Source organism: Myodes glareolus, chromosome 8 (assembly GCF_982192425.1).
Source record: "Myodes glareolus chromosome 8, mMyoGla1.1, whole genome shotgun sequence".
Taxonomy (NCBI): Eukaryota; Metazoa; Chordata; class Mammalia; order Rodentia; family Cricetidae; genus Myodes; species Myodes glareolus.
This window is the reverse complement of record NC_142033.1, coordinates 6,887,317-6,914,554: the sequence shown is the minus strand read 5'-3', so window position 1 is coordinate 6,914,554 and position 27,238 is coordinate 6,887,317. Positions and strand designations below refer to the sequence as shown.

The 27,238-nt window shown below is 40.5% G+C and overlaps 1 protein-coding gene across 4 annotated transcripts in view; it reads right to left on the bottom strand.

Moving 5' to 3' along the window:
* The window catches only part of Mapk10 (mitogen-activated protein kinase 10), a 279,025-nt gene that overhangs the window by 38,237 nt on the left and 213,550 nt on the right, over positions 1 to 27,238 (bottom strand). For all 4 annotated transcript variants that reach the window (XM_048427160.3, XM_048427178.3, XM_048427189.3 and 1 more), the window contains 2 exons: positions 13,990 to 14,172; positions 9,565 to 9,689 (listed from right to left, as the gene is read on the bottom strand). In XM_048427160.3, the coding sequence (XP_048283117.1) occupies positions 9,565 to 9,689; positions 13,990 to 14,172 (308 nt within the window). The remainder of the gene's footprint in view (positions 1 to 9,564; positions 9,690 to 13,989; positions 14,173 to 27,238) is intronic.

The window sequence follows — 27,238 nt, the reverse complement described above, 5'->3', positions numbered from 1 at the left end:
TTCACAATCAACTGATGCCAAACTGTGCTTCTAGTCTAAACTATAGCCAAGTCTTACACCTGGACAGGAGCTCCTCAGATTTAATTTTTTTTTTCCTCTGGAGGTATTTGTGTGAATTCTAGCTGGGAACCAGCCTGCTCTGTGATCAAGCAGCTATTGCAAGGTGAGGCAGCAAGCCGGCCTCAGATAAAGGGGTGGTGTCAGACGGCTGCACTCTGAAAACAGTGTCTGCCACACGCGTCAAGAAGCAAAAACACCAAAACCCAGTCCAAAGCAGCTCACACCATCAATAGGATATTCTCGGAGGCTCCGCCTGAGGCACAGCCACTGTCTCCCTCCCTTTTTTTTTTAAAGAAGTACATGGAAGGGTTCAGTTTTCGTGATGCACAGGAAGACAGAAACTACACTTTCCCAGAATTATGCACAAGGGAGTAATTGGTGGTAATCTTTAGGGATAAAGGGTATTTTTGTAGACAACAAGTTCCGTGCCTTTCCAAAAGATATTGTGGCCATAAAGGACACTGAGAGTTTCATATTAAACCTTAAACAACTTATGGAAGAGATTTTTATCATTCCTATGACTGCCTTGCCATTAAAAAGGGAACATAGCAGTTTTATTATGGTGCGCACTCTGTGGAAGACCATCAACCTTTAATAGACTTGGAAAATGGGAGTGCAACCTTTTCACTATTCCACCTCATCATTGGATGCATCCACTCTACCGTCTCACTTCGAACAGATGCCCCAGGGCCTGAGCTATGATTCTACATGCAGCAAGGACATTCAAACTCAAGCTTTTCCCTGACTCTGCAGGTTGCCAGGACTTAACACTCCTGCCTCTCATGTTGCTGAGCCTACTCCCAACTGCACACCTCAAGTCTGCAGACTTCTGCTGTTCTGAGGACATTCTAACTTTATCACTATAGTCTTCATCTGATGCTAAAAAAAAAAAGTCAGCATCGATATTCTCTAGTGTTTATAACCATCTGTTCTCACGTGATCACACATACTGTTTTCATTAGCGGTTCTCCTTCCCCATCCTGCCTAGAATACAATGTTTCATTTTATCTTTTCCTTATGAGTATAACCAGGTTGCTGGATTAATCTGGGTTGTCCACTGTCTGGCAAATCAAACTCAGCCTTATGGGGTGTTTCTGACATGTGTTTGTTTATTCCACCTTTCTGTTGCAACACTCAATATAGTCAATACCTTAGGAAACAAACAAACAAACAAACAGAAATTATTGGGAATAAGGATGACAAGGGAAGATGGACCCTACAAAGGACATAGAATATTATGTAGAAAGAACAATCTGAGGCAAGACACAAAGCAGGTTGAACTTGACACTCTCGTGAAACCTGCATCACCCATTGTATAATGTCGCCACAAATTCGTGAACCAGCTGCGAATTAACTCTAAGAAACTCTCCAGCCAAAGAGCTAGCTACTTGAACAGTGGCTGTCAATGTCTATTTCTTAGAAAAAGACCATTTAAAATTGCCTGAAACCATAACAAAGAGACAGAGAGATAGACAGACAGACAGACACACACACACACACACACACACACACACACACACAGAGAGAGAGAGAGAGAGAGAGAGAGAGTTCTTTAAGACAGTGTTTTAGGAAGTCCCAGTAGGGAAAGCTGAAACACAATGCCATATGCATAGCAGTTTGTCCTACTTCTTAAAATAGTGCGACTTTTTCAAATGAAGGTAGCCTTTCATATTATCAGGGATTTATATCAGGACAATAAACTTACGAAAGCAAGCAACTGTCTTGGTTGTGCCTAGGCCAATGGTTCACTCTTACAGCACACTATCAGCATTTTTGAAGCCCCTAGACAAAGGCTTTTTCACTGCATCGATGTTTTGAAGTTTTTCAGAACTAAACTAAGGATGCATCTCAGTGGTAAGGTGCCTACCTAGCATAACAAAGGCCTTGGGTTTGACCCCCAGCACAACAAAAGTAAAGCTAACTATATAATAACTATGTTTGGAGTAAAGGCACTTTAAAAGTCTTGTGACGATCATGAACTGAAAGCCCAGAAAGCCACACATACATGATTACACCCATGTGATCTCAGAATGATTTCCAAAAGCCCTCAGATCGTCCAAGGAACCATTGCACAGTGAGAATGCACAGGGCTTGACTGTGCACTCCTAAGAGCGGGTAACTGTCTCCCCTCTTTGTATGACATGGGCTTGGCACCATTGGTGAGCATGGGATGCAGTGAGTGAGTTTTATGGGGAATACCATAGACAGGAAGGTGGACACTTGGGTATTTTTTAATGAAAAGTATCATACTTAGAGTTTCATCATTCAGGAAACTGCATTGACTCTGAAAGCAAAGAGGAAGGACTTCTATTTAGGACTTCTTCTGCTGGGCATTCACCTTGGGACAGCACTAATATGGTCCTTCCATCCGGAGCTTACAATAGGGATTACTACGAGTGCCTTGTGGGAAATCCTAGCATGGACTCTCAGGAGCATCTCTATATACAATGCAGGTGTATTTTTGGAGAACGAACCACCCAACCGTGTCAGTTTTTGACCCATTCTGCAGATTTTATGTATGTCAGGAAATTAAAATCAAGATGAATCTTTGTCTTTAGTAGGAACATTTTCTAAAATTAGAGATAAATAAGAGTGAAGTGCACATTCTTTTCACAAGTCCTGGGGGGCGGGGTAAGGAGCCCTGAAAAGTCATGGAGAGAAAGGAGCCCCTAAAAGCAGGTGGCCAAGTCCACCTACAGCAAACATTGTGGCAAGCCCCCAGCAACATCATACTACACGGTATCAAAGCAACCAGAATGTAATTCAAAGATCTTCACTTGAACAACTAGATCCTGGGAACACAGCATGGAGTGAAGTTCCATTTTCTCTAGAAGGCAATTAGTAAATTGCTCACATTCTGCTGCTAAAATAATACACTGACATGAACAGATGGGTTTTTTTTAAATCTGCAAATGGAAAATATTAGGAATCACTGACATTGATTTAACTTCTACCAAGTAAACGAGAGCTACAAACTATGAGGTGCTCTTTCTATAATTAAACATGTAATTAAATTCACATTTGTTGGGCTCCTGTTTCTTCCCACTTAATTCTAAATGAGTATACATTCTAACTACTTGGGGCACAGCTCACACTAAAAGGGTCTTCCGTGATGGATAGATGGCACTGCACTAGTTAATTGAGCTTGCCGTGCTGTTGCCGTGTTGTTGCCCCCGTTCCCCACAGCACACGGTACTCTGTGATATGAAATCATATGAGCTAGGCCTTGTGTCGGGACAGATGGAGGCAACAGCTGAGCGAGATGCAGCCAGTTCACAAGCTCCATGAGAACAGGACACATCATGCTTAAAAGAATTCTTGGGAACATTTAGTCTGGAAACCAGAATTTAAAGCAAGCAAAGAGGAGGTAAGAAAATAAAGATGCTTTTGCCTTCCCAGTCCCTTTGCAGTGCCTTTGTCTATCCTGTGAAAGAAGGTCACCCATGACCAGAGTGCAAACTGCAATAAGTACTTGGGAAATGGACTGATTTCCAAACTTATGAATAATGATTGTGATAATGGCCTCTGGAACTGAACGCTGAGCAGTTGACTACTAAGGAAGTTATTCTTTCTCTAAGTCTAAATTGGTTATTTTTGAATCTACTTTGAATACATGGGAGACAATTTTAATCCAATTTTCATAAAATTCCAAAAACAAGCTGAGAAATAATTCTGAAACTAATTCTCTTCATCAAATCTGCAAATGGGACCTCACTCTTCAAAAATGAAAGCCACCCATTGGTAGGCCTTCTCTGTGTGTAGTGGTGGGTCTAGCCGCAAATATGTAGAAAAAAACTCATTGTAGATTTTCCAAACTTAGATTCAAAGTAATAAAAATGACTTAAAGGAGCTAAAGAAAACCAAGGGATGCTTTTATGACTCTACAAGAGTGGGTGCACATATAAAACTTCATGTAATTTCCTGTAATGGCTAAGCTTGTCAACTTGACACACAAACTACTACAGTTATCCGAAAGGAAGGAAACCCCATTGCAAAAATTCCCCCATGAGATTCAGCTGTAGGCCATTCTCTCAATTAGTGATCAGTGAGGGAGGGTCCAGCCCATGGTCCTTGGTGCCATCCACAGACTGGTGGTCCTGGGTTTTATATGAAAGCAGGCTGAGCAATCCAGTAAGCAGCACCCCTCTATGGCCTCTGCATCAGCTTCTGCCTGCAGGTTCCTGCCCTGCTTGAGGTCCTGCGCTAATGCCCTTCAATGATGAACAGTGCCTTAGAAATGCAAGCTGAATAAACCCTTTCCTCCCCAATTTGCTTTTTCGTTGTGCTGTTTCTCATTACAGCAACAGGAACCGTCAGGAAGATATAAGGTCATCTCGGAGAAACACTGGGCAGTCTTCTAGTGAAATGGAAAAGGTGTTTTCTACCAACATAAATGGAAACTCGTTTCTTTTTTATTTAAGTGAAATGGGGATCTTTTTCTTTAATAAAAATTGTGAAAAGCATCTAGAAAGTTCTTAAAGAGCTGAAGCCCTGTGGTTCAGGTTTCCTGAATATTTACTGATATTGAAGAATTGGTAGCAAACTGTGTGTGGTAAAGTTCAGTTACCATTGCAGTCCTCTCAGGCACAATGACAGAAAATACAAAGGACATTTATCACTGGTTCAAGTGAGTGTCTGTGTTCTGAATTTCAGGTGGATTGACCATTCAGATACCATCTTAAAGACATGCTTACACCCTTTGACCCTGCTCACCAGGGGAAATGCCAGCTGCACTGCTCCCACTCCAGTCCTCCCAGCAGGAGAGGCTTTCTCTACAGAGGGCTGTTTGCATTTATAACTTGTATCAATCATCTCCTTCCAGATACTTAATGTTTCACACTCAGTGCTAAACTCAGACTCACTAGTTTAATGCAAAGATCATAAAATATTTGACGAAAGCTTATGTATATTTTAGCCAATGGCGTATCTCCAAGAAGCAAACAACTCCTCATGAGTTGTCTGAATATTAAATATGTTGACTCCTTTTTCTTGTGGCTCAAATTTTCCCGGCCAGTCAAAAGTTTATGCATATTGAGCCCAGCAGGATATACTGAAGATCCTTATTACTGTATATCTTTGAAAGACTTTTGTTTACAATGTTGCCATAGTGAGTAAGCCATAGTCAGTGAATGTGGAAATCATACATATCATTCATCAAGTAGTTTTAATACTGCAAAAACCATGGTGTTAATGATAAAATCATTCTAGCTTTTACTGTGAAGCACATCCAAGGGATTAAAAGCAAGAATGGGAATAATTTTCTACTACCATCCTCATGGTGTGAAGGAAGCAGAGTCAACTACAAGTGGGTCTTGAAGCTATACAGCTAGTCCTTGGCAGCACAACCTTAGGATTGCTCGGCTACGTACCAGTTATATACACATTTCAGCTATTAAAAATCTGGTCAGGTTGCTGTTTTATATCCAGAGTCGAATATCTGCTTCCAAGTCACAACTGGAGAAAGATGAGCACAGAGGGCTTGTTACAGTGCAGTGACTGGTACGTATCTGGTTGAGGGTTAGAGGATTTTCACTGTACAGATTATTGACAATTGCAAGGGACAATGATTATTGGTCCTTTTTATCTCATTCAGGAATCAGGCACTAAAGAAGTAATAAGCAAGTAAGATAGACAACTCACACCTGTAGGGCTGTCTTCAGTAGATAATATTTCAATGCAATAAAAATTTCTATTAGTTATTAACTGAGGAGAAAAATACCCAAAACACTGATGGTGGGGACTTGTTTTGTTCTTTTGTTGTGTTTTGTTTTGTGAGTCAGGTCTTATTAAATAGCCCACTGATGTGGGTTTCCCCTCTAGATGTTGTGGATATGTTCTATTACCATTGGTTAATAAAGAATTGTTTTGGCAGGGCAGAATAAAGCCAGGTGGGAAATCCGAACAGAGATACTGAGAGAGTACACAGAGTCAAGGTGATACCATGTAGCTGCAGAAGGAGACAGATGCCAGACAGAACCTTACTGTTAGGCCACAGCCTTGTGGCAATACAAAATACTGGAAGTGGGTTAATTTAAGATATAAGAACTTAGGTAGGAACAAGCCTAAGCTGTAGGCCAAGCAGCACTGTAATTAATACAGTTTCTGTGTGATTATTCGGGTCTGAGCAGTCAGGAAATGAATGAACACTCTCCATCTACAGCCCTCCCCAGATGGTACTTGTTAGGTCCTAATATGTGTGTTTTCATCTTTGAATGGATATAGAGGAGATCTAGAACGCCAGCAAAAATAAAATGGGGCTGGAGAGATGGCTCAGAAGGGTGACAGCACTTGTTACTCTTGCAGAGCACCAGAGTTCAATAGCTAGCACCCACGTGGTGGCTTCAACCATCTCCAGTTTCAGAGGGACCAGTGCCCTCTTCTGGCACTGCACACAATGGGCCACAGACAAACAAGCAGGCAAACCACTCATAGGCATATTATAAAAATATATAAATCTTTAAAACACACCAATACTGGTGTTGGAAGTCTTTCTGTATATGTGTTGCCTTTATTGATTAATGAATAAAACTGCTTTGTCCTATGGCAGGGCAGAATAGAATAAGGTGCAAATTCCAAGCAAATAGAGGAGGAAAGAAGATGGAGTCAGGGAGACTCCATGTAGCCACAGGAGGAAACAGACACCTGGGAACCTTACCAGTAAACCATGAGCTTCGTGGTAAAATACAAAATAATAGAAATGGGTTAATTCAAGATGTAAGAGCTAGCTAGGAATATGCTAGAGTCATTGGCCAAGCAGAGTTGCAACTAATATAATTTCTGTGTGATTATTTCAGGTCTGGACAGCCAGGAATGGACAAGCAGTCTCTGCCTACAAAATACCAGCCTTACATTGATATAAGTATGGTCTTTCAGCTCTGTGTTGGATATGAGCTTTTGTCAGTTGCTCTGAACGTTATTTGAGACATTATAATCCACACAGCTGTCACTTCCAACTGTACTGCTACATGAGACAGGTGTGTTATTGAGCTTGGCATGCAAAATTTATAACTGACAACCTCATAGGAAGATGTTCAATATTTACTCAGAGGATGACAAAATATTTCTATTGTTTTCCTGTTTGACTTTTGTATTTGGGAAATTATCACAAATGCGAGGTATCTCATACACTGATTAGTGGACCAGTGCATTAAATGTTGCTCTATTTCTTTCTGTTTTTCCAGAACCATTGTGTCCTCAAACAATTCCTCTTTCTTTTCATACAGACTTTGCTGGTTTCTTCTCTTCCTTGCAATGATTCCTTTCCTTCTCATTGTCTTTCATCTTGTGTCAACTGTGCCTTGCCCACATGTGCCCACAATGAATCCTGTTTTCCTACTGCTCATCTTTGAATGTCTTCTTTCCCTACTGCCATGTGTGCCACTTGGAAGCCATTTGAGCCTGGCATTCCTTCACAGTTCCTATCCATTGAGATTCTATTTGATACATCCGTTTATCTGGATTATTGGAACACATCTGAGCTTATCTTGCGAGCAGTCTTCCATTGCTGACATAAGGCGTATCACTTTGGTGCACACATCTGTAGAGAGCCGTCACTATTCTAGAAACATGGTCCCATCTCACTGTAATGATGGGACTCTTAGGCGCAATGCAGAACGCATGGCTGACTGTTCTTCCAACACGCTTAGGATTTGTTTCTTGCTAGTTGTGACCTCTGCAATACACTTCAGAGAGTAATAAACTACTCTTGCCCTGAGGTCAGCGTTCACTGCAACATTTGTAGATGGAAGACAGTTTTACAGTTATGCAGCCAGTGACTTCACTTTCTTGTTCTCTGTCTTAGCTGGTTCCTTTACTAACTAAATCCTCAGGCTATATTGGATTCTTAAAATTTGCACATCTTGTCTTGTTGCTATCTAGGCCCTATGATGACTATTTTGAGCAAAGGTCTAGGTATATTTTTTCATCCTACAGAGGATAAAATGTTGGAAATAAATTTATCATTGATATTATCCTAATGTTCTGTTATAGATTCTAAGTAACTGCGTCTTTTACAGGCAGCATAATTACAAGTGAGTTACAAACGCAGACTTTATGACTCTAATTAAACTGGAGGCCATGATCCATTAAAAACAGATTAAGCACATGAAATCAGTTGTAAGGAAAAATAAACATGACACAGGTTTTTAGAACTTTCAAAATAAATGATTAGCAATGCCAGTTTATGTTTAGCTGACACGTTTACAGATGCCTGAAGCATTTTCTTTCATCAAAAATTTCTTAAATTTCATCAGAAAATTCATTCCTCTTTTTTTTTAAATTCTACTCTGTGAATATCTTTAAAAGTTTTTAAGTATGAAAGACTGGAAGAGAGTTTGTGTTTGGGTCTTAAGGATATAGACTAGTTTAAGGACATTGGAAGCTCAAACATATTTCAGTGAAAAAACTGTATTTTTTAAGAATCAAACCAAGTTACTAAAATAAATCTGAAATGAATTAAGACACCAATATCATGGTAAAACTGCTTAGGTGAACAGAGTTGAGGAAAATGTCACACAAGATGGTGAAGCTCCCTTTTTACTGCTGGGGGAATCAGGGCTAGGATTTCCTGGAAACTTCTGAACACTAAACACTTGCTTCTCGCATCCAGAAAGAAGTGAGATGGGGTGGACGGGGTTGAACTGAGTACCCGTGGCTCCAGCAAACACTTGGAGAGCACAGAGGAGACTTAAGCAAAGCAAGTCTGTCTTTAAGCAAGAATGCCTTAAGACAATGTTAGATGATACAGAGCAAATTCAACCACAAAGGCTGAAGCATTGCACTGGTGACACAAGCTAGCATCAGTGTTCAAATGCTTTAAGAACATGCCACCTTCAGGGAAAGGCAGTGTTGCTGATAGATGCAGTTGCAGCCGGTGCAGATAGAAAATTCCCTTCAGGTGGTCCATAGCGCTCACACAAGCAGGATCTACGTGACAACTCCCACACAGAAACAGGTAAAGATGGAAGAACGAAGTCACAGAAAAGGTAGTAGGTAGTTGAAAGTATTTTTAAAATAGTTAAGTTTCTAAGAGTTATCAGCCTTATGTAGGTCTAAGACCAGAAGCATACCCTAATGAGCTATTTATAATCCACCTAAAAATAAGGATCTGTTTGAAATATCTACTTTTTTTATGTCTTGTGCATGCAGTTGCAAAGTCACTAGTGATCCTAGGAAAGGCTTCCTAACTGAATCCTTCTTAGGCACCATGTGATGCCAATGTTGGTGTGCCGTAAAGGATGCAAGGAAGCATTCCCACCAACATGAGCTCTTATTTGCATCCAGAGAGGCTGACAGATGATCACACTGGAGCAGACATAAGTGTGAATTCAAAGAAACAGTGTCCAATACAACCCCATTCACAGGAAGTCTTAGAAAGATACAAACTGTCAGGGGATCCGGTAATGGCTCTCGATGTGGGAGTTACAGAAGGCCTGCGTGGGCTCATGGGCTGAGTTTTACTCTGTTTGCGCTGCTCACTGTGGGTGGTTTACGCTAATGTCTTACCGCCTCCACTTCCGCGGGGTCATACCAAACGTTGATGTACGGGTGCTGTAAGGCATCGTCCACCGATATCCTCTTAGCTGGGTCAATCACTAGCATCTTTGATAACAAATCCCTGGCTTGGCTGGCTGAAATGATAAATGGGAAAGATGATTCCTAAGGTTTTCATTCTGGCAACAGCGTTTATTGCTTTGGGAATAAAAAAGCAAAGCAGTTCTCAGTCGCCAGAGAACTCCTTGTGGCTAAAAGAAGTGCAACTTCTAATTTTCTTTGTCACAAAGCCTAAAATATCATTTTGAGAGCTCTGTGAGGGTTATATGTTGTGAATATTTGAGTTTAATTGTTCACTCAGAATTATAAATAGAATTTATCAGCTTTGAAGTTTGAATAAGTGAAGAATCTTTCATGGGTGATTTGTAAGGACACTAGGGGGTGGGATAAAGGGCTTGTGGAATGCAAAGTGCATGCGGCATCTGCAGAAATGCACAGCTCAGATACAGGGGTGGGGGTAGGATGTCAATCAGTGTGCATCCGTGTTCTCGTACACAAAGTGGGATCAGCAGAATTTGTAGTGTTCACACTGAAGTTGCGAACCAGCATCATTCAGATATCTTCGATCTGGTAAAAACAATCTGAAGAGTGAAAGGGTTAAAAATCACCTCGTTTAACCACGAAATTTTGTTGTAGCGTCCTGTGTTCATCAAGCATATAAATAGGTGGAATCAGATGGCTAGGGTCTAAAGGAAGTTCCATGCCACAGCTGATGGTAATGAATATCTTCATATGATATACATATGATATACAAGGCAGCAAGGTGAATTCTGTGGTTGGGCAAGGTGACATACATGTGACCATGTCCCTGTGTGGGCAGTCTCACCAGCACATATGTGATGGTGCACATATGTGAAAGTCAGAGCACAGCCTTGGGTACCATTCTTCAAGCACTATTGAACCTCTTTTGTTTCTTTTGAGAAAGCATAGACCCTTGACAGCTGGGCCAATCTGACTGACGGCCTCCACCTCCTCAACATTGAATGACCAGTGCAGACACAACTCATTTTTTATTACATGGGTTCTGGGAATCCAACTCAGCATTTTTCACCTACTGAGCTGAAGACCCAGGCCTGAAGCCAATTTAATTTTTGGTCTCTAAAGCATGTGAAATTTTACATGAAGTGCTTTCTTAACAAGAATAAGTAATATCTTAATATTATGTTAATAATATCGTAAACCAATATTATTACTCAAATGGCCTCAAAATTTTAACAGAAAAATTACTCAATATTCCAAACATATAGTAAAACTTCTAATTCAGGAGAGAAAAACCTCAGCTGACTTAGGAATTTGTAATATTTCTTTTCTAATCAATGAGGGCATCTAATAGTAAACGGCATAAATATTGGAACTAAGTATGCTGATGTACAGGATAAAGTAGGAACTGGGCGACTTTTGTATAGCCACAGATGTAGAACATCCATGTTTTTACTCTTTTTGAAGACATCAGATGCATTCTGTAGCAGACTCAAGAGTTCATTTGTAGTGTAATAAAATGTTTACATGTAAAATGTTTACAATATCAATTGTTTGTTATTAAGTGTTCAGATTAAGGCAACTGTGTTAATGGTAAGAATTTAGTAATAGCATATTTAAATAAACAACATAAAAAGTTAGGAAATAGTCATTTTCATAGGCTACCACTGTGATTTCTTCCACTGTCTACTTCTGGATGCAATTCAACTGTCTGACATTGTTTTTTACTTAACTTTGCTAACACAACAGCTAAGATGTAGGAAACTATTTTCAACTATATATCTGTGACTATTTCCTTTGGTTTATAATGTTTTATATTAATATGAAAGTTTATTCATTAAAAGATATTTTATGTCTATTGGCAGTTTTTTTCTGATGAATACTGGTTTCTTAATTGATTAGCATTCTTTTCAAAGAAAACTTTGAAGTTCACAAGAATACCAGAAGTTCACAAAGACTTACATACTAATTCAGATTTTAAGATTATTTTATGACCAATGTTCTAAAAGCCTTTTTTAAAAGATCTTTTTGTTCTGAAGCTGATTTTATTCTCAGTTTATGTGTCCTGCAGACACCAGAGTCTGCTCTAAAGACCATCTGTATTTCTGTTCTTAGAAAGGGCACGGGATGGAATGGTTCCTTGTTAGGAAGGGAGTGACCTCTGCCAGCACCGGAGCATCTACCAGAAGCCATCGTCAGCACCATATGTAGTAAACAAAGAGAATGTTTCCAGTATCTTTCAACTTGCAAACTTGCTTCTTTCCCAGAGTCAGAACGAAGTTTCCCTTGATCATTTGCATATTGTGATAATTCATTAGTGTTGCCCAGTCTTGTATTAGAATCACAACTATATTAAATAGCTAATAATTTACAAAAAAATAACTAAACTCTAGGAAGTTAGATTTACATCACGAAGCATACTATTGCTAGAGTTTGCTGTTAGGGATTTCTTTTTTTCTCTTGGCCTGTCAACTTTCAGATTGAGAGGGCAAGGGGCAGTAGCAGTTACAGAAAGTTTTGTATACAACCCAGGAACACAAAAGGAGACAGTCCTCTGGGTGACAGACTTCAGTGAATCAGCTCAACTTTATCCCAGCTGGGGAGCCTGGGGACAGGCCCTAATTTGCATTAAGAGAAATGCTCCTTCACAAGGCTTTGTATGTCACAGTAGGGTCCTATCAAACGGCTGGGGCACTTGCCTGACTGCCATGTGGGTCTTCAGGGGAAGTGTGTTTGCAGGGAAGTGTTTCAAGGGTCAGCCTCGAGATAACTCAGGCATCCTGGGCCTGGAGACATCCTCCAGATAAGGCTGGGTAGAGAGCAGGAAGCTCTGCTGGGGAGGGAGGCAGTTTTCCTGATGCTGAGCTTAGAGAAAGTTGCCAGGCTAGGGTAGCCTGTGACCTCTACCAGCTAGCAGTGTCCTACAACAGGTTGCCTGCAAGCATTTGCACTACTGTTAAATAGCTCAGTGCGAGTCTTGCTGTCTCCACAGTGTTAGGCCATCAGTGTCTTCATGGGGTTGTTTCTGTCTGCTCTGGTGGTTTGTATAAGAATGTTCCCTATAGGCCTGCATATCTGATGCTGAGTCCTCAGAAGTGGCACTACTTGAGAAGGATTAGGAGGTGTGGCTTTGTTGGAGGAAGCCGGGGTGGGCTTTGAATGCTTCAAAAGGTCAAGCCAGGTCCTATACAGCCTTTCTTCTTCCTGATGCCTATGGATCAAGATGTGGAACTCTCACCTACTCCTCCAGCACCATGTCTGTCTACATGCTGCCATACTTTCTGCCATGAGGATAATGGACTGAACCTCTAGAACTGTAAATCAGCCCCAATTAAATGTTTTTTTTTTTATAGGCATTGTCAGGGTCACGCTGTCTCTGCACAGCTATAGAACAGTGACTGAGTCTATGGCCATACTACCCTGAAGGCGCCTGATCTTGTCTGATCTCGGAAGCTAAGCAGGGTTGGGCCTGGTTAGTACTTCGATGGCAGAACAGTGACTGAAATACCTACTATCCTGATTAGCATTCTGAAGGCATTCACGCTGAGATATCCTTCAGGCAGTTCGTTCTCTGTATGGGTAGTGTTGACAGCTTTGGAAATGTCACCCAGAGACTATGCTGCACGAGGATGTATACTATCTCAAATCCCTCAGGAATAAATTTGGAAGTGATGACTAGATCCTGAACAACAAAGCACTGATTTTAATTCTTCCATCCCATTGACGTTTCGCTCGGTTATTTAAATTAAGCCTATACATCAAACCCATAGATAACTGACTGCTCTGCACACTTGGAATACACCCCCACAAGCATGCGTCTACCTTGTGTTTTGATAGTACAATTTTTAATGTGAGATTGTATTATGTTTGGCAGTTATTAACTAGAGTCTGTTGAAAATGCTTAACAAAATATTAAGTCAATTAAACCTCTCCTAAATTCTTTACCATCATTAAAAAAAAATCAGTAGTTAGCTGGTGGTCCAGCAGCAAGTGAAGGCACAGAGACAGTCTGACTGAAGGCAGAAGGAACCAGACTTGAAAAGAAAGAAATGTGTAGGTAAAATCTAATCTATTATTCTGTAATTGAGAAATGGTCGTAAGACACTCCATAAAATACAAAGGTACTAAAGTTATGTCTACAAGACTTTGCAGATGAAAATCTGTGTTAAAAATGTTTTTCTAGTAACTAAAAATGGATTGAAGATGTTCTCAAAGTACAATACACTGACCTTTTAAATTCACACTAAAAAAAAATGGTTTCAAGATTCTAAATAACCCTGATAAAACAGTTAATCAAGACAGCTTCTTGTCAGAATCACCTCTTCTTGCATCAATACCTGTCAAGGGAAGACCTAACAGGTGCATTTTCGTGACTGGCAAGCTGGGCCTAGTGCTTACCTTTAAGTTTATTGTGCTCAGAGTCCGCTGGGAAGAGGGAATCAGGAAAGAGCTTTGGGAAGGTGAGTCCTGCATACTTGGGCCGATTCTCCACGTAGTTTCTGACTGTGGGCTGCAATTTCTTCATGAATTCTGGACACGGAGTTCCTAGTTGCTCAATGACTTTGTTCCACTGGTCAATATCTGGGGAGGAAATAGTTAAGGGAAAAAGAAGCGCAGACCCAGGGCTCTCACCTTTCTGTCACCTGTCACTGAGGGCTGAGTCCCTTCAGCATGGCTGGAGTTTCACTAAGCAACACAGGACAAAGGGTAATATCAAAGTTGACAGCCTGCCTGTGAATGCTCTTGGAATTATAAGTCTAATTCTGGAACTTGTGTGCTTTTACAGAACTACTATTATTTAACAGAAGCAGGATTGGGAAGTGGTCTTTGCTTTCCAAAAATAAAAATATTATTTAAATATAATAGGATAGAATAGTATTTATATAATTGTGACTATGGTCAAATATCCAAGGATAAAAAACAGGACATTCTCTCTTGTTTGAAAGAATTCAAAGATTCAAATAATGCTGAAAATACCTTAGTAAAAGAAAATTTTAATAATCATGTGGTTTAGAATTAAAATTATCTAATTTCATTATAGGAATTTTCCTAAGGTTACCTCAGTGATTTTTATTTTTAGAATAGCAAGCACACAAATACTTTAAATAATATTTATTTATGTTTTCCCTAAATTGCCTTTAAGATATTTTTGTTCCTCTTCTAAAAATGAGGAAATTTCATTGACAATATTTTCTATGTATAATCATCCCATTTGGGGTCATTGAGCTAACACTGTTTGGCCGTGTATATTTGTGGAATACATTGCAGAGTTTTGATGCACATATACATTTGTGAACTGTTCAAATTTCTGTCTTTTCAAATTTTTATTATGCGTTCATGACATTTATATCTTTCTCTGGAAGGCTGTGTGAAACATGCAGGACTTTTATGTCACCCACAGCCAGTCTGTCTACCATCGTCCCTCTGTCTGTCACGGTCCCTCTGTATACCTGTAATTAGCATTGAGTGAGAGATGCACAACCCTTCCCTACATCCCTCCCAGCATCTTGGAACTGAGTAGTTCAGATTTTCTTTCTCCTTAGTGTCTGATGTGTCAGACCTTTGAGAATGATAGACAGTGCAGGCTCTAAAGGATTTGCTAAAAGCAGCTGATTTCAAACAGGATTGAGTCTTGCAGATTTGCACTAATTCCAACTCAGGCCCCCTTTATTCTTCTACAACCCCATCCTTCCAATCTTTTCTTCCTACTAAAGGAACACAAGGCCCTTCAAAGACCTTTAACATAATGCTAACTAATTAAGATTTGTAAGCCCCTTCCTCTTAGCTATTCAAGAGTTGAACCAAAAAGTCTGACATGGTAAAAGAAGAAATTGTATTTAACATAAATATAAACTGCAAATGGTAGACAGGTATTCAAACAAAAACAAAAGCAACTTAATTGCATATTTCTACCTCTCTTACAACCTGGATGAATAACAGTTATTATAATAAAAACTACAAATTGCCATGGACTGTCTGGAAATGAAATGCAGGTGGAAGGGTGGAGGTGCATTCTCTAGCATGCCAATGGCAAGAATGAGCCAAGTACCAACACCAGTGAAACTTCACTGACTATTGTGGCTGTCACAGGGGACAGGCAGGAATCAGAATTACTGGAAATAAAGAAATTCACTATGCATGATTACATAGTGATTCTCCTGCAAAAATTCATGCTAAGTCTATGACTATAGATACCATATAAAAGTATACAGGATAGATGATAGGCAGATAGATAGACAGATAGATAGATAGATAGATAGATAGATAGATAGATAGATAGATAGATAGATAGATAGATAGACAGACAGATGAATGGATGGTAGATCTCAGTACTTAGAACAATGTTCATGGAGTTTAAAGCTCAGTTACCACTGGAAACACAAAAAGAGAATTTCTCTCTACTGTGATTGGGTTACTATGCCATGCTAAGATGTCATTGACTCGTTACTCAACCTTGCTCTGAATTCTAAAGGGTATGGATTAATACTATGTTTAAAAGAGGCAAAGAAGTTTCTCAATTTTCTACAAAGAAGTCATTTTAACAAGTTTGGCAAAATATCATCAACCCATTATTTTATTCTAATTTCATTCAACTAGAGTCATAAAAGTATTCAATAAAAACCTCCAACACAGAATTGTGTTATTTTATTTGTTTGTGTTTCTTTGCAGGAATTTTTTGTAGCTCAGTTCAGCCTCAGACTTGTAGAGTGGCTCTCAAGCCCGACATCCTTCCTGCGTCCTCCTGGTAAGTGCTGGGATGCTAAGTGGCCGTACCCTGCCCATAACTTAGGGCATCCAAAGAAGCAGCCCTCAGGCAATTCTATGGGATTTCTGATAAAAAATTTAAGGCGAGTCACAAATCCTGGAATTCAAAAAATAATTTGAGTCTCTAACAGCACTGGGTGAGCTTTCCTACCCGAGAGTGTTTTTAAATGAAGCATCATTCGGGACCTAGAGAAACCAGAACAATCAAGACTGTGTCAGCGAGGTTGTTAAACAGTCTTGCAACAAATTCTGGACACAACCCTCCTTAAGACAGAGTGCCTTCGCTCAACACACCCCTTTCAAGTCCTTTCCTCCGACAAATGTCTGAGTGTCTAGACAAGGTGGATGTGTTTTCCTTGCGTTCAAGTCAGTGTTTGCTGCGGGGTGGTGGGGGGAGCAGGTGCCTGGAACTAATGTGGTAGGAGGAACTGACTCGCTTTGGTCTAAAATTTGTGATGTGATTTACCAGGGGCGTGTCCCTCCGAGAGCATCTCTAATGTGTTTGTCTCAGTCTTTCATATCAACACCTTTACACTAAAATTGTTGTAATCCATATTTTGAGTGAAAATTAAGCTAAAAATTCAAATAAAATGGTCGGATTGCTACCTCGATTTGTACTTTTAAATATAAAAGAATTTACCGGTATTAGTTAGATGCTGGCATCACATGATGTATCCTTTATAAATTAATTGTTAATATTATTTGATGAAGGCACAGCACTAAAGCACCTTCATGCTGTGCAGAAGAAGAAAGCGAATACTCTAGTCTTCTCCTGCACAGCAAATGAAGAGTAGTAAGTTCATGTACTTCTACATCAGATCTATCATTTCAGAAAATGCCACCATGAGATAAATTATCTAAGGCCTTGAATATTAACAGGAAATTGACACTTAATAAAAATTATGACAGCAAATTTCCTCATCTAATACTAAATTCACTGCAGATTAAATAGAGTGGCATTGCAAATCCTTTGCTCTTGGGAGTAAATGAGATCTTTTGCGAAGGTGATTGGTCGCGACTAAGAACTTCCGGGAGTGGTACCATCCTAGGGAAATGGAGCAGACTATACTTAAGGGATGAAAGATGAGCCGCTGGAGCCACGAGGCTGCCAGCTTTTCTGGTTGACTGAGAACTCAGACTCTAAGTGCCACTTAGTGTTTCGGACTGGAGAACTTTCTGAGGCACATTTCCTGATGAATGGACGGATGTAAAATACCGTCTGCTTTCTGGTTATTTGGGTTATAATTGTGAATAAAATTTATGCTCTGCCATTTCTGCCTTCAGAAGACTCTTAAAGAGCTTTCTGGAAGCCAGGAAGTGGTGGTGCATGCCTTTACTCCCAGTACTCAGGAGGCAGAAGCAGGCAAATCTCTGTGAGTTCAAGGTCAGCCTGATCTACAGAGCAAGTTCTGGACAGGGAAATCCTGACTCAAAAAGCCTTAAAAAAAAAAAAAAAAAAGAGCTCTCTGGTTATTTTGCCATGCAGTTTGAATTACTCCTTTTTTCTTCTGTCTTTGATTATTCTGTTACTACACATAATATTTCTAGAGTTGATTAACTAATGATTAACTATCTTAGACCCGCTATTCAGTCATGAGTGTGAAAATGCTAAAGCCTTCACTGGCAACTTCAAAACCACCAACATTTCTCTCCCAATTCTTTGCTCATCTCCTAAAGAAGGTGTTGCCACCTGCGGTATCTATCCTGGAAAGTTCCAGAAGAAGCCATTTTATCTCTAACTAGCCACTGCATAGGCGTGGTGTCCGGTACGGCTCGGTGGCCTTAGTTCAGCTCTGGAGGACAGAATGTAAGCTGATACGGTCTCCAATGGAAGTGAAATGAGGGGAGAGTCCATGTGCTGTGAATTCAGTATCATGATATGAAACCATGTTCACACACTCAAATATTCACACTGTAGAAAACTTACAAAACCTCCCTGCAACCCCAACACACGCCACTTAACTTAGGGTTCAAAGGCTTAGGTCTGCGCTGGTTTATCACAGAGAAACACGGACGATAACTGCTACCCAGTAGTCCTGCAGCTGCACTTAGGGAAATACTAACGAGGAATATACCGACACTCTCCAGTGAGTTACTAAACCACTATATGAGAAGGCTTGGCTGTGCTTCTGAGTTCATGGTACAGGACATAATGTAGGACCCAGCCATGACAAGCTCAACAGAGGCCTGAGTCTCAGTAGTTTACCCTGGTTCCAAGAAAGGCCACAAACTGAGACTACCCAGGCACCACCCAGGAACAGACCATCCAAAGGAAAGTCCTAATGTTCCAACCATTGTAGATAGGATCACCTGCCAGCACACATGCATTGCTTTTCACCAGAACACCCCTAGACAAATGTCAGCCATTCAGGGGTTCTGAACCTTCGAAATTCCTCACCCCCACCTTTGCTACTACAAAACCCCAACCCCAACTGACCTCAGGGCTATCTGCTTACTCCAATATGTTGGACATATGGAAAGACCAAGTTTGCGAACTTACGTAAGAATAAAGGCTCTTTACTTTTACATACAGGAATTAGTCTCCTTGTTGGTTTTTGGGGGATTCTGTGATCTGGGCATAACACGTAACAGGTTCCAATTCTTGAAAAGATCACCCAATAGCTCTCGGTCATAGTACACTTACCAGGCCAGTTCTCTGGAAATAAGTCAGAGAAAGGAAAAGTCCTAGGTTTTCTCTCTTTCACACATCACTATCTTGAAAATGGGGATGCAACCATCAGGATTCCTGAGCTCCTGTGGAGGGAAGACTGGTCCAGGAGGGAGAGAACAGAGGCTGCATTGTCCATGAGGCCAACTGAGGACAACACAGGCGTCTCCCACACACCACACAGTGAACCCAGCTTGTTTAGTAATTATATCTCTCCATAATAAAATTTGATCTTGAAAGCACTTTAATATATGAGGACATTTATAAGCTCAGGGTAGAAACACACACACACACACACACACACACACATACACACACACACACACACACACACACAATAGTTCCCTATAATGTTGGTGGTGTTTCAGTTGTTTTATTCCTCTAAAAACATTTTAGTTTGGACCCAGGGATGCAGCTCAGGGGTAAATTATTTGCATGGTGTGTGCAAGGCTTTGTACAGGGAGAATAAAGTTTTTAGCTTTGTTACTTTTCATTTGGGAATATTTTTTCTGTCTCAAAAATAATTTTCTGATAACATAAAACATGAAGAAATGTTTAAGACGCAATTCATTAACAGCACGTTCCTTAGGAGCGAACACACGAGGTAGCCAAGGTGGACAATCTTGAACCTGATGCAGTGACTCAGTGACTCAGTGAGGATGGACCTCTGGGGCCTGCTGTCGGACATGCGATGCTTGTGGTTTTCACTATCATTGGTTTTTCTTATACAACTATTATTGTAATCTCTCTTTACAAATCAAAAGCAGACAAGAATTACATTTTCTAGAGTGTGTTAACTTATGTGGCAGAAGCAACATTTTTAAGCTATTGAAGGTTCTCCTCCTAGACTCCTATCTGGAGAGGCTCTTAACCCCTCGTGCAGCACTCGTTCTCAGACGTGAATGGCAGCGTCCTCCAGGTGCAGCGTTCTGGCTTCACAAACAAAGGTCTGTCTTATCTGCATGTGGTTGCAGGTTTGGCATCTATATTTAGAGGTGAGGAAGCTCAAAGCCCCGTTCACATTTGTGACATCATTAAGGCAAATGGTTTCACTGACCACACTGACTCTATCTAAGGTATGCGGCAGGACACTGTGCTCCATCCTGGGACACTTCTCTGGAAGGTCACATTCATTTCTGGGTGTGACTGTGTACGCCGGATTGTTAACAGGGGATAATCAAATTTCTGTGAAGTCAGGAAAACAGAGCTAGGTAATAGTTCAAGTGGTAGAGCTTGCCTAGTGTGCCTAGGCCCTGGGTCAATCCCTCACAGCATATAAACCAGGCAGTGTGGGGCATACCTGTTATCTGAGCCCTTGGGAAGTAGAAACAGGAGAATCAGGTGTCCATGCAGAATTTGAACTGAACAATGAGTTCAAGGCCAGCCTGGGCTACATGTGACCCTGTTGAAAAGTACATGCCAAATGACATAGATAAAGATTTTTATATTTAAACTTAAGGAGGAAAGCAATCTCCAACTTCCTGCCTAGCATACCAATTGTATCAAATAAATATCAAATGTCAAGCCCTGAAAGCATACATACAAGTAGCATTATACAGACAACTTCAGGTTGTATGTATGTATTTAGGTGTGTGTGTGTGTGTGTGTGTGTGTGTGTGTGTAACAACAATTAGTAAAAAGAGACCATGAATTTGAACAAAATCAAAGAGTGGTACATGGGAGAATTTGAAGGAAGGAAAGGGAAAAGGAAAATGAAATAATTATACTATAGTCTCAAAAATAAAATAATTAAAATTATAGAAGAAAGACTTCCCCCTGGTTTCCCTGGTACTGGAGTTATGAACAGTTGTGGGTTCTGGGAACGGGACCAGCGCTCTCTGCAAGAGCAGCCAGTGCTCTTAGCCTCTGAGCCATCTGTTCGACCTCTGCAGCTAAACTCTCATTGATCTTTACAGAGTTCAAAACATTATGATGGAATGAGAGCCATTTAATATATATTTTTAAAAATCTATTCATGAAATAGTTACAACTTTAAGAACTATCGGCTATCTGGTTTCTAAACTTCCCGCTGAAGACAGCATGCTGTATTCTTTGTCATATAAAGAGCATGAAAGCTTGATTAAAGTCCATTTTCTGTGCGACTGTATCCAGATGATGTGCACAGCTGATATGGATGGGCTTGTAGAAACCGTTTGAGGATGCTTTCAAACGGATGTGTTTACTGACTTTTAAAATAGTATGACTTTATAATGTATTGAACAGGTCGTATCTGACAGATTCATCATCTCCGGCTCCATTTTAATAGATTTCAGTGTCATTTTTCCTCCTCAAACAGGTTGTCTCTGACAAGGAATACCTACTAAGGTAAATAGCACATTCTGCACCCGAAAGGCAAACTCCATCACAATCAGTGGTTACAATGTGCACCTAAAAGACCAACTTAAAATACACCAATGTGCTTGGACAGGTAACTGGTTCCCCCATGAAATTTACGGGTTTGTCTCAAGATACTCAGAAAAAAAAAATCAGGATCAAAGCCTCACATTAGGTCTGCACAGTGTGATCTTGGGACACCACAGTGGCCTTAAGAATTGTCCACTAGGGGTTTTGACGTTCAGATTAAACAGTGAAGCAGAAGCCGCTTCTCCCAGGAAAGGATTTTAATAATGCCGGGCTGTGCTTGCTAACTCACTGGGGAATCTTGCAGTGTGCCACAACCGGCCGCGGAGCCAGCAGTCTCGCCTTCAGGTGGCAAACATTGCTTTAATCCGCAGTAATTCAACTCAAATGAATTTCTGGAAGAACAAAGAACATACTGACTAACTCAAATTTATTCCCAAACATTAAGAAAAAAGTAGCTGACTCACGGGGGAATGAAAGAAATTCTAGGTTTTAGTTTTTTTTGGAAATATGAAATAGTCTTGTTTTGAGCAAGTGCAATATATCTTCAAAACAGAATTAACAATGGCACTAATTTATAAACACCATTTAATGAAATGCATTAGTAGAAACAGAATAGCAATATACGCAGAAAGATTTTTGAAATCAGAGTGTCATATTATAAGGACAGAGAAAAGAATTTCAGCAAAAATGGAAACAAACAGTTTATCTTTTTATTTATTGATGGTGTTTTATATGCTGTGTATTCAGTATAGGTGTATGCGCATGTGTGTGTGTGTGAGCATACACACAAGTGCATATATGGGTGCTCCTGTGTGCACATGTGTGTGGGCTAAAGATAGGTGTTGCTGTCTTTCTTTGATCACTCTCTAACACTTTGTGAATTTCTGAATTGTTCTTTTTATTTTATTTTTTGGTTTGGTTTTTTTTTTTTTTTTGAGAAAGGTTTTTTTTTTTGTGTAGTCCCTGCCCTGGAACTCACTCCATAGATCAGGCTGGACTTGAACTCACAGATATCCATCCACCTGCCTCTGCCTCTCGAGTGCTGGGATTAAAGGCGTATACCACCACCATCCTTTAAACTTAAGGAAAATATGTATGGAGTTATGTTATACTGTACACATATGTGTGGAACTGTGTAGGAAATACCCCACACACACATTATGGAGATGGTAGGGTGTTAAAAACTTAAAGCCAGTGCATAATCCCATGATGTTGTTAATCAGATTAATTAGATGTTAGCCCATAATTAGACACTCTGAACTGCTTTCAAACAGTGAGCACTTCAGTTCAGTTTCCCCTTACAACGATGAAGACGGAACATTGTCAAAAGTGATCAAACACAGTGGTCATTTCACTTACAGAAGCAGGTGGGTGGGCTGTTGCTAGGAGCTGCCCAGCCGCATGTCTGCCCTGGGCCCTCTGGACGCCTATCCATCAGTTTCTACTTCAGAGAGGATTACTTTTATTTCTTTAAGTGACTTAAATGACTTCTCCAGATGTTCTATCTAGTCACTGTTAATCAGTGAGGCTTTAAATATTGCTAGTTAATAATCTGCGAAGATAAGAGCAGTTTTGGAGATACCACTCTTCCTATAAAGGAAGTGAATGAGACAGGCTGTTTGAAGAGAGGCTGATGAGGGTGGAAATGAGATGTGCAGGCGTGTTCTCTGGGCCTGTGTTTTAAACCAATCTCACCTGTGGGTGAGCTAAGCTCTCCGTGCTAAGGGAATGTTAATTTCCTATCATTTAAAACTATAAAGCTCCAGTGTGAACACTGGCTCAGTCATTTATTATCTAGCTACATATGTGTCTTCACTTACAAATCTCTGTGAACAGAACAGTAAAACAGTCTTGGAATCTGACAGGTGAAGTAAGGCAGAACTTTCAATGCGAGACTGAGGCTCCCTTATCTCACGCTGTCCCATCCGCGGAAGGTCTTTCTGGGAGACAAGCTCATTCTACCGTGAAGCGAGCTGGCAAATACTTGACATTTGATCTCACAGAAGCTCTCTGAGGGCCATGGAGATCCTCAGCAGTCTTGCATTGGAAATGCAAAAGGAATCAGATGAGAAGGTTGCACAGAGACCCGCGGCCCCAGGGAAGGATACGGTCAGTGCCAGGAAACAGCACTGTTCCTTTGACCATCTCTCCCATGATGCACCCTACCGACCACATGTCAACTGGAAACAAAGATGAAATGAATATAAACAAGAACACGGAAATAGATCCATACATAAATAAAACGTCAAGGCCACTCACACCACAGGCTCACTGTCTGAACTTCCCCGATGGAGGCAGAGGCTGGTCCCTGACCAGGAGGGCTCTGAGGTAGAAGGGGACTCACACTAAATGCCCAGCACTTCCTGCTGCATAGCTGAACCAACAAAGCCATCTGAAGCTACTGGTGTCTGATTATATTACTTTGCAATTATAATTCAATGCTTTCTCTCACTTCTGATTTAAAAGATCCAATTTGCATTCATCTGCTGGAATCTGAGTGATTTGTATTGAAAATTATCCTGGGCTGTGTTAATATGGGAGACACGTGAATCAATTTCATTTTTATTCTTTTATGTGCCATCTTTGAGAAAGGAGAGGAAAAAAAGCTAGCAGCTAGCATCCCAAAAGAAAATTTCTTTTATAAAAGGCATTTATGCTTGTTTATAAATATGAATAAGTTTCCAGAAGCAGCGATGCCTGTTGGAGGCTGAGTGTTTTGGAATATGAGGGCTCCATCATTGAATCCCATCAAAGGAGCAGTTTCTAAGCTGGAAGTCTCATCGGCTTCCATAAATACGGGCTTTTGTAGCGCTGAACGCCCTGGCTATTCAAACGCGACTGTTCAGCATGAAATAAACAAGATTAAAGAGCAAACGCTTCTGAGACTGAAAATCAAAGGGGACCTGGGATGTCAGGGTCGATTACAACGGTCTCCCGGCTACTGCCGGTTATCATCCAGAACTGAAACCGGGAAGGCAGGCGAGGGCGCAGGGAGCGGAGGATGCGCAAGGGCGGGGACAAAGGAAAATACCCTCCTTGGTGGGGCTGCACCCACCTACTCTTAGGGAAAGTCAGAGACAAGCAAGCAGACACTGGAAGGAACAGAATGGGGGGAAGTGGAGCAAACAGAGGAGGGGAGGTCCGGGCCAGCAGCACCTCATGGCTTTGCGCCACCCAGGCTTCAAATTACAAGTAGTAATTCGGCAGAGTCCTGAAGGCGGTCCCTGGAGATTCTTTCCATTGTGAAATCTCACTGGGGCGAAACCCAAGGTAACCATTGCTTAGATCCTAAACCCAGAGGAGCATATGTGTTTGCTTCCATTTCAGGAAAACACGTGCCATGCAAGTTATCAGGGAAAGACAGAGCAAATGGTTGTGTGTCCATCATGATGAGTTAGCAGCATCCGGTAATCACGGCCTCACAAGACGCTGCTGCACTCAGAATCTTTGAGGAAAGGAAGAAAGAAAAAAGGGAACAGCTCTGGGAAAGTGTCTTATTTTTAAATTGCTCAAGTATTTTTATCAGTCTGTCCCAAAGTGACCCATCTATGTGTGGTGTGAGTGCAAGTTTGAGTGTATATAGTGTGTGTAGAGTGTGAATGTATCTACATACTATGGATGTGGTAAGTATACTGTGTGTATAGCATGTGGGTGTAATGTGTATGTAGTTTGCACATTTGTGAGTATATAATGTCGGAGTGTAAATGTCTGTGTCCTGTGTAGTGTGTATGTTTGTAGTATTGTCATGTGTATGTGCGGTATGTTTGTATAATGTGTGTGAGTGTGTGAATGTGTGTGGTACAAGAGGATTAAAGAAGAAAGGCAGGTAATTAAAGCACAGCCGTGTGATCTCCTGCGTGTCTGTAAATGTTTGGAAAAGACTTCCTGCCAAAGAGTTATCTAGACTTTGAAGTATCGGTTTCTCTTTCCCATATGGGGGTGGTTTCTACAGTCCCTCTGGAAGATATGTCTACAACCCCTCTGACAGATATGACTACAGTATCTCTAGCAGATGATATGTCTACAGCACCTCTGGCAAATGGGATGCCTACAGTCCCTCTGGCAGATATGTCTATACCCTTCTTTCTGCTTCTGTTATGTGAATTTGACCAACTTCACCTCTCTAGATATTATTTTTATCCTCTAAAATGTCAATAACAAAAAATATTTATTGTGTAGAATTTTAAAGATTTTAATAGTGTATTTCTGGTAAAGACCTTTCCGTGTTGCCTGGTGATAGTAAGTTTTCAATAGACTAGCTTTATATTGTCATATAACATATGTGCACTGTATTATATGTAGAAACTAAATACATAAAAGGATGCTTCTAATTACTTAATTTATATTCAAATACAATATATCTTTTTATAGTTTTTGTTTGTTTAAAATGAGTGAACCTAACTGCCCACTAGGTGCCAACTTCAAGGCTGAAACCACCCAGAATGGAACACTATGTATCAAATCACCAGTGGCTCGTGGAATATCTCCTAGTCTCTAAGCCAATTCTCAACCTGTGAATCAAGACTCCTTTGGGAGTTCAAAGATCCTTTTACAAGAAACGCATATCAGATAACTTGCATGTCAGCTGTTTATATTTCAATTCATAACAGTAGCAAAATTACAGTTAGGAAGTAGCAACAAAAACAAATTTATGGTTGGGGTCACTACAACATGAGGAACTATATTAAAGTGTCCCAGCATTAGGAAAGTTGAGAATCACTGTAATAAGCAATGACTCTATTTCCACATTAAAAAGAAAATCTGGGAATATGGGAGTGTGATGTAATACTGGGTCACTTCTCTCTTAAAAGTGACCAGTTTATCTTTTAGAATAAAATCTTGTGATATTTTCAGAAATAATCCATATATCTCTATATGTATATGTGTGTATAAACATATATTCCATAATTTCAACTGTCAGTATTGGAACAAGGTTCCTATGTTGCTTTCATCTCAATGGACAGTTATTGACATAATAGCTAATATATTTCCAACTGGTTTGAATCTCCATTCTCTCTCTGTGTGTGTTTGTGTGTGTGCCTATACGTGTGCATGTGCCTGTTTGAGTAATCTGCATTGCACAGGAGGAGAGTCAAAATATTTGCAACCGCAATACTCAGATAATGTGTTGCTTCGTTTAAAAGAAACTTTGAGCATTTCCAGGTGTTGTTAAGATAGAGTCATCAATTTTCTGAGAACATTTGAAGTTTTTGACAGAAGCAAGCTGATTCTAAATTCTTGCTTCTTCTTTTTAAACGCCATCTTCCAGTTACCCTAAGGAGAGAAGCCTTAATGACAACTCTCCACTCTCCTAACCACGATTAAATAGCTCTGGGGCTGTCTGAGTGGCATGCTTGGGTCTTCTGCATAACATCAAATACTAGGGCTTGGACAGAGTTCTCACCTTTTTTGTGCTATGACCTGTTAATCCAGTTCCTCATGTTGCTGTGACCCTCAACCCTAAAGTTATTTTTGTTGGGACTTTATAACTAATTTTGCTACTGTTATGAACTGTAATGTAAATATCTGTGTTTTCTGATGGTCTTAGGTGACCCCTATGAAAGGGTCATTCAACCCCAAAGGGGCCGGGACTCCGAGGCTGAGAGCCACCATGCTAAAGACTCAGTGACCAGCCTGTGGAGCTAGTAGGAAGAGCTTTGTAGAAGGAAGTTCAGCCACTGGAGTCAAAGCCTTAAAAGTATAGAGGTATGTTCCTCTTTGCCTCTCTCTTCCCTCCTCCCTTCACCAGCCACGTAGCGAGACATCTGGAATTGTGTGTCCAAATATTCCCTTCCTCTTGTGTTCTGTCACCACAATAAAAAGGTGACCAACACAGATGCCACTCAGAAA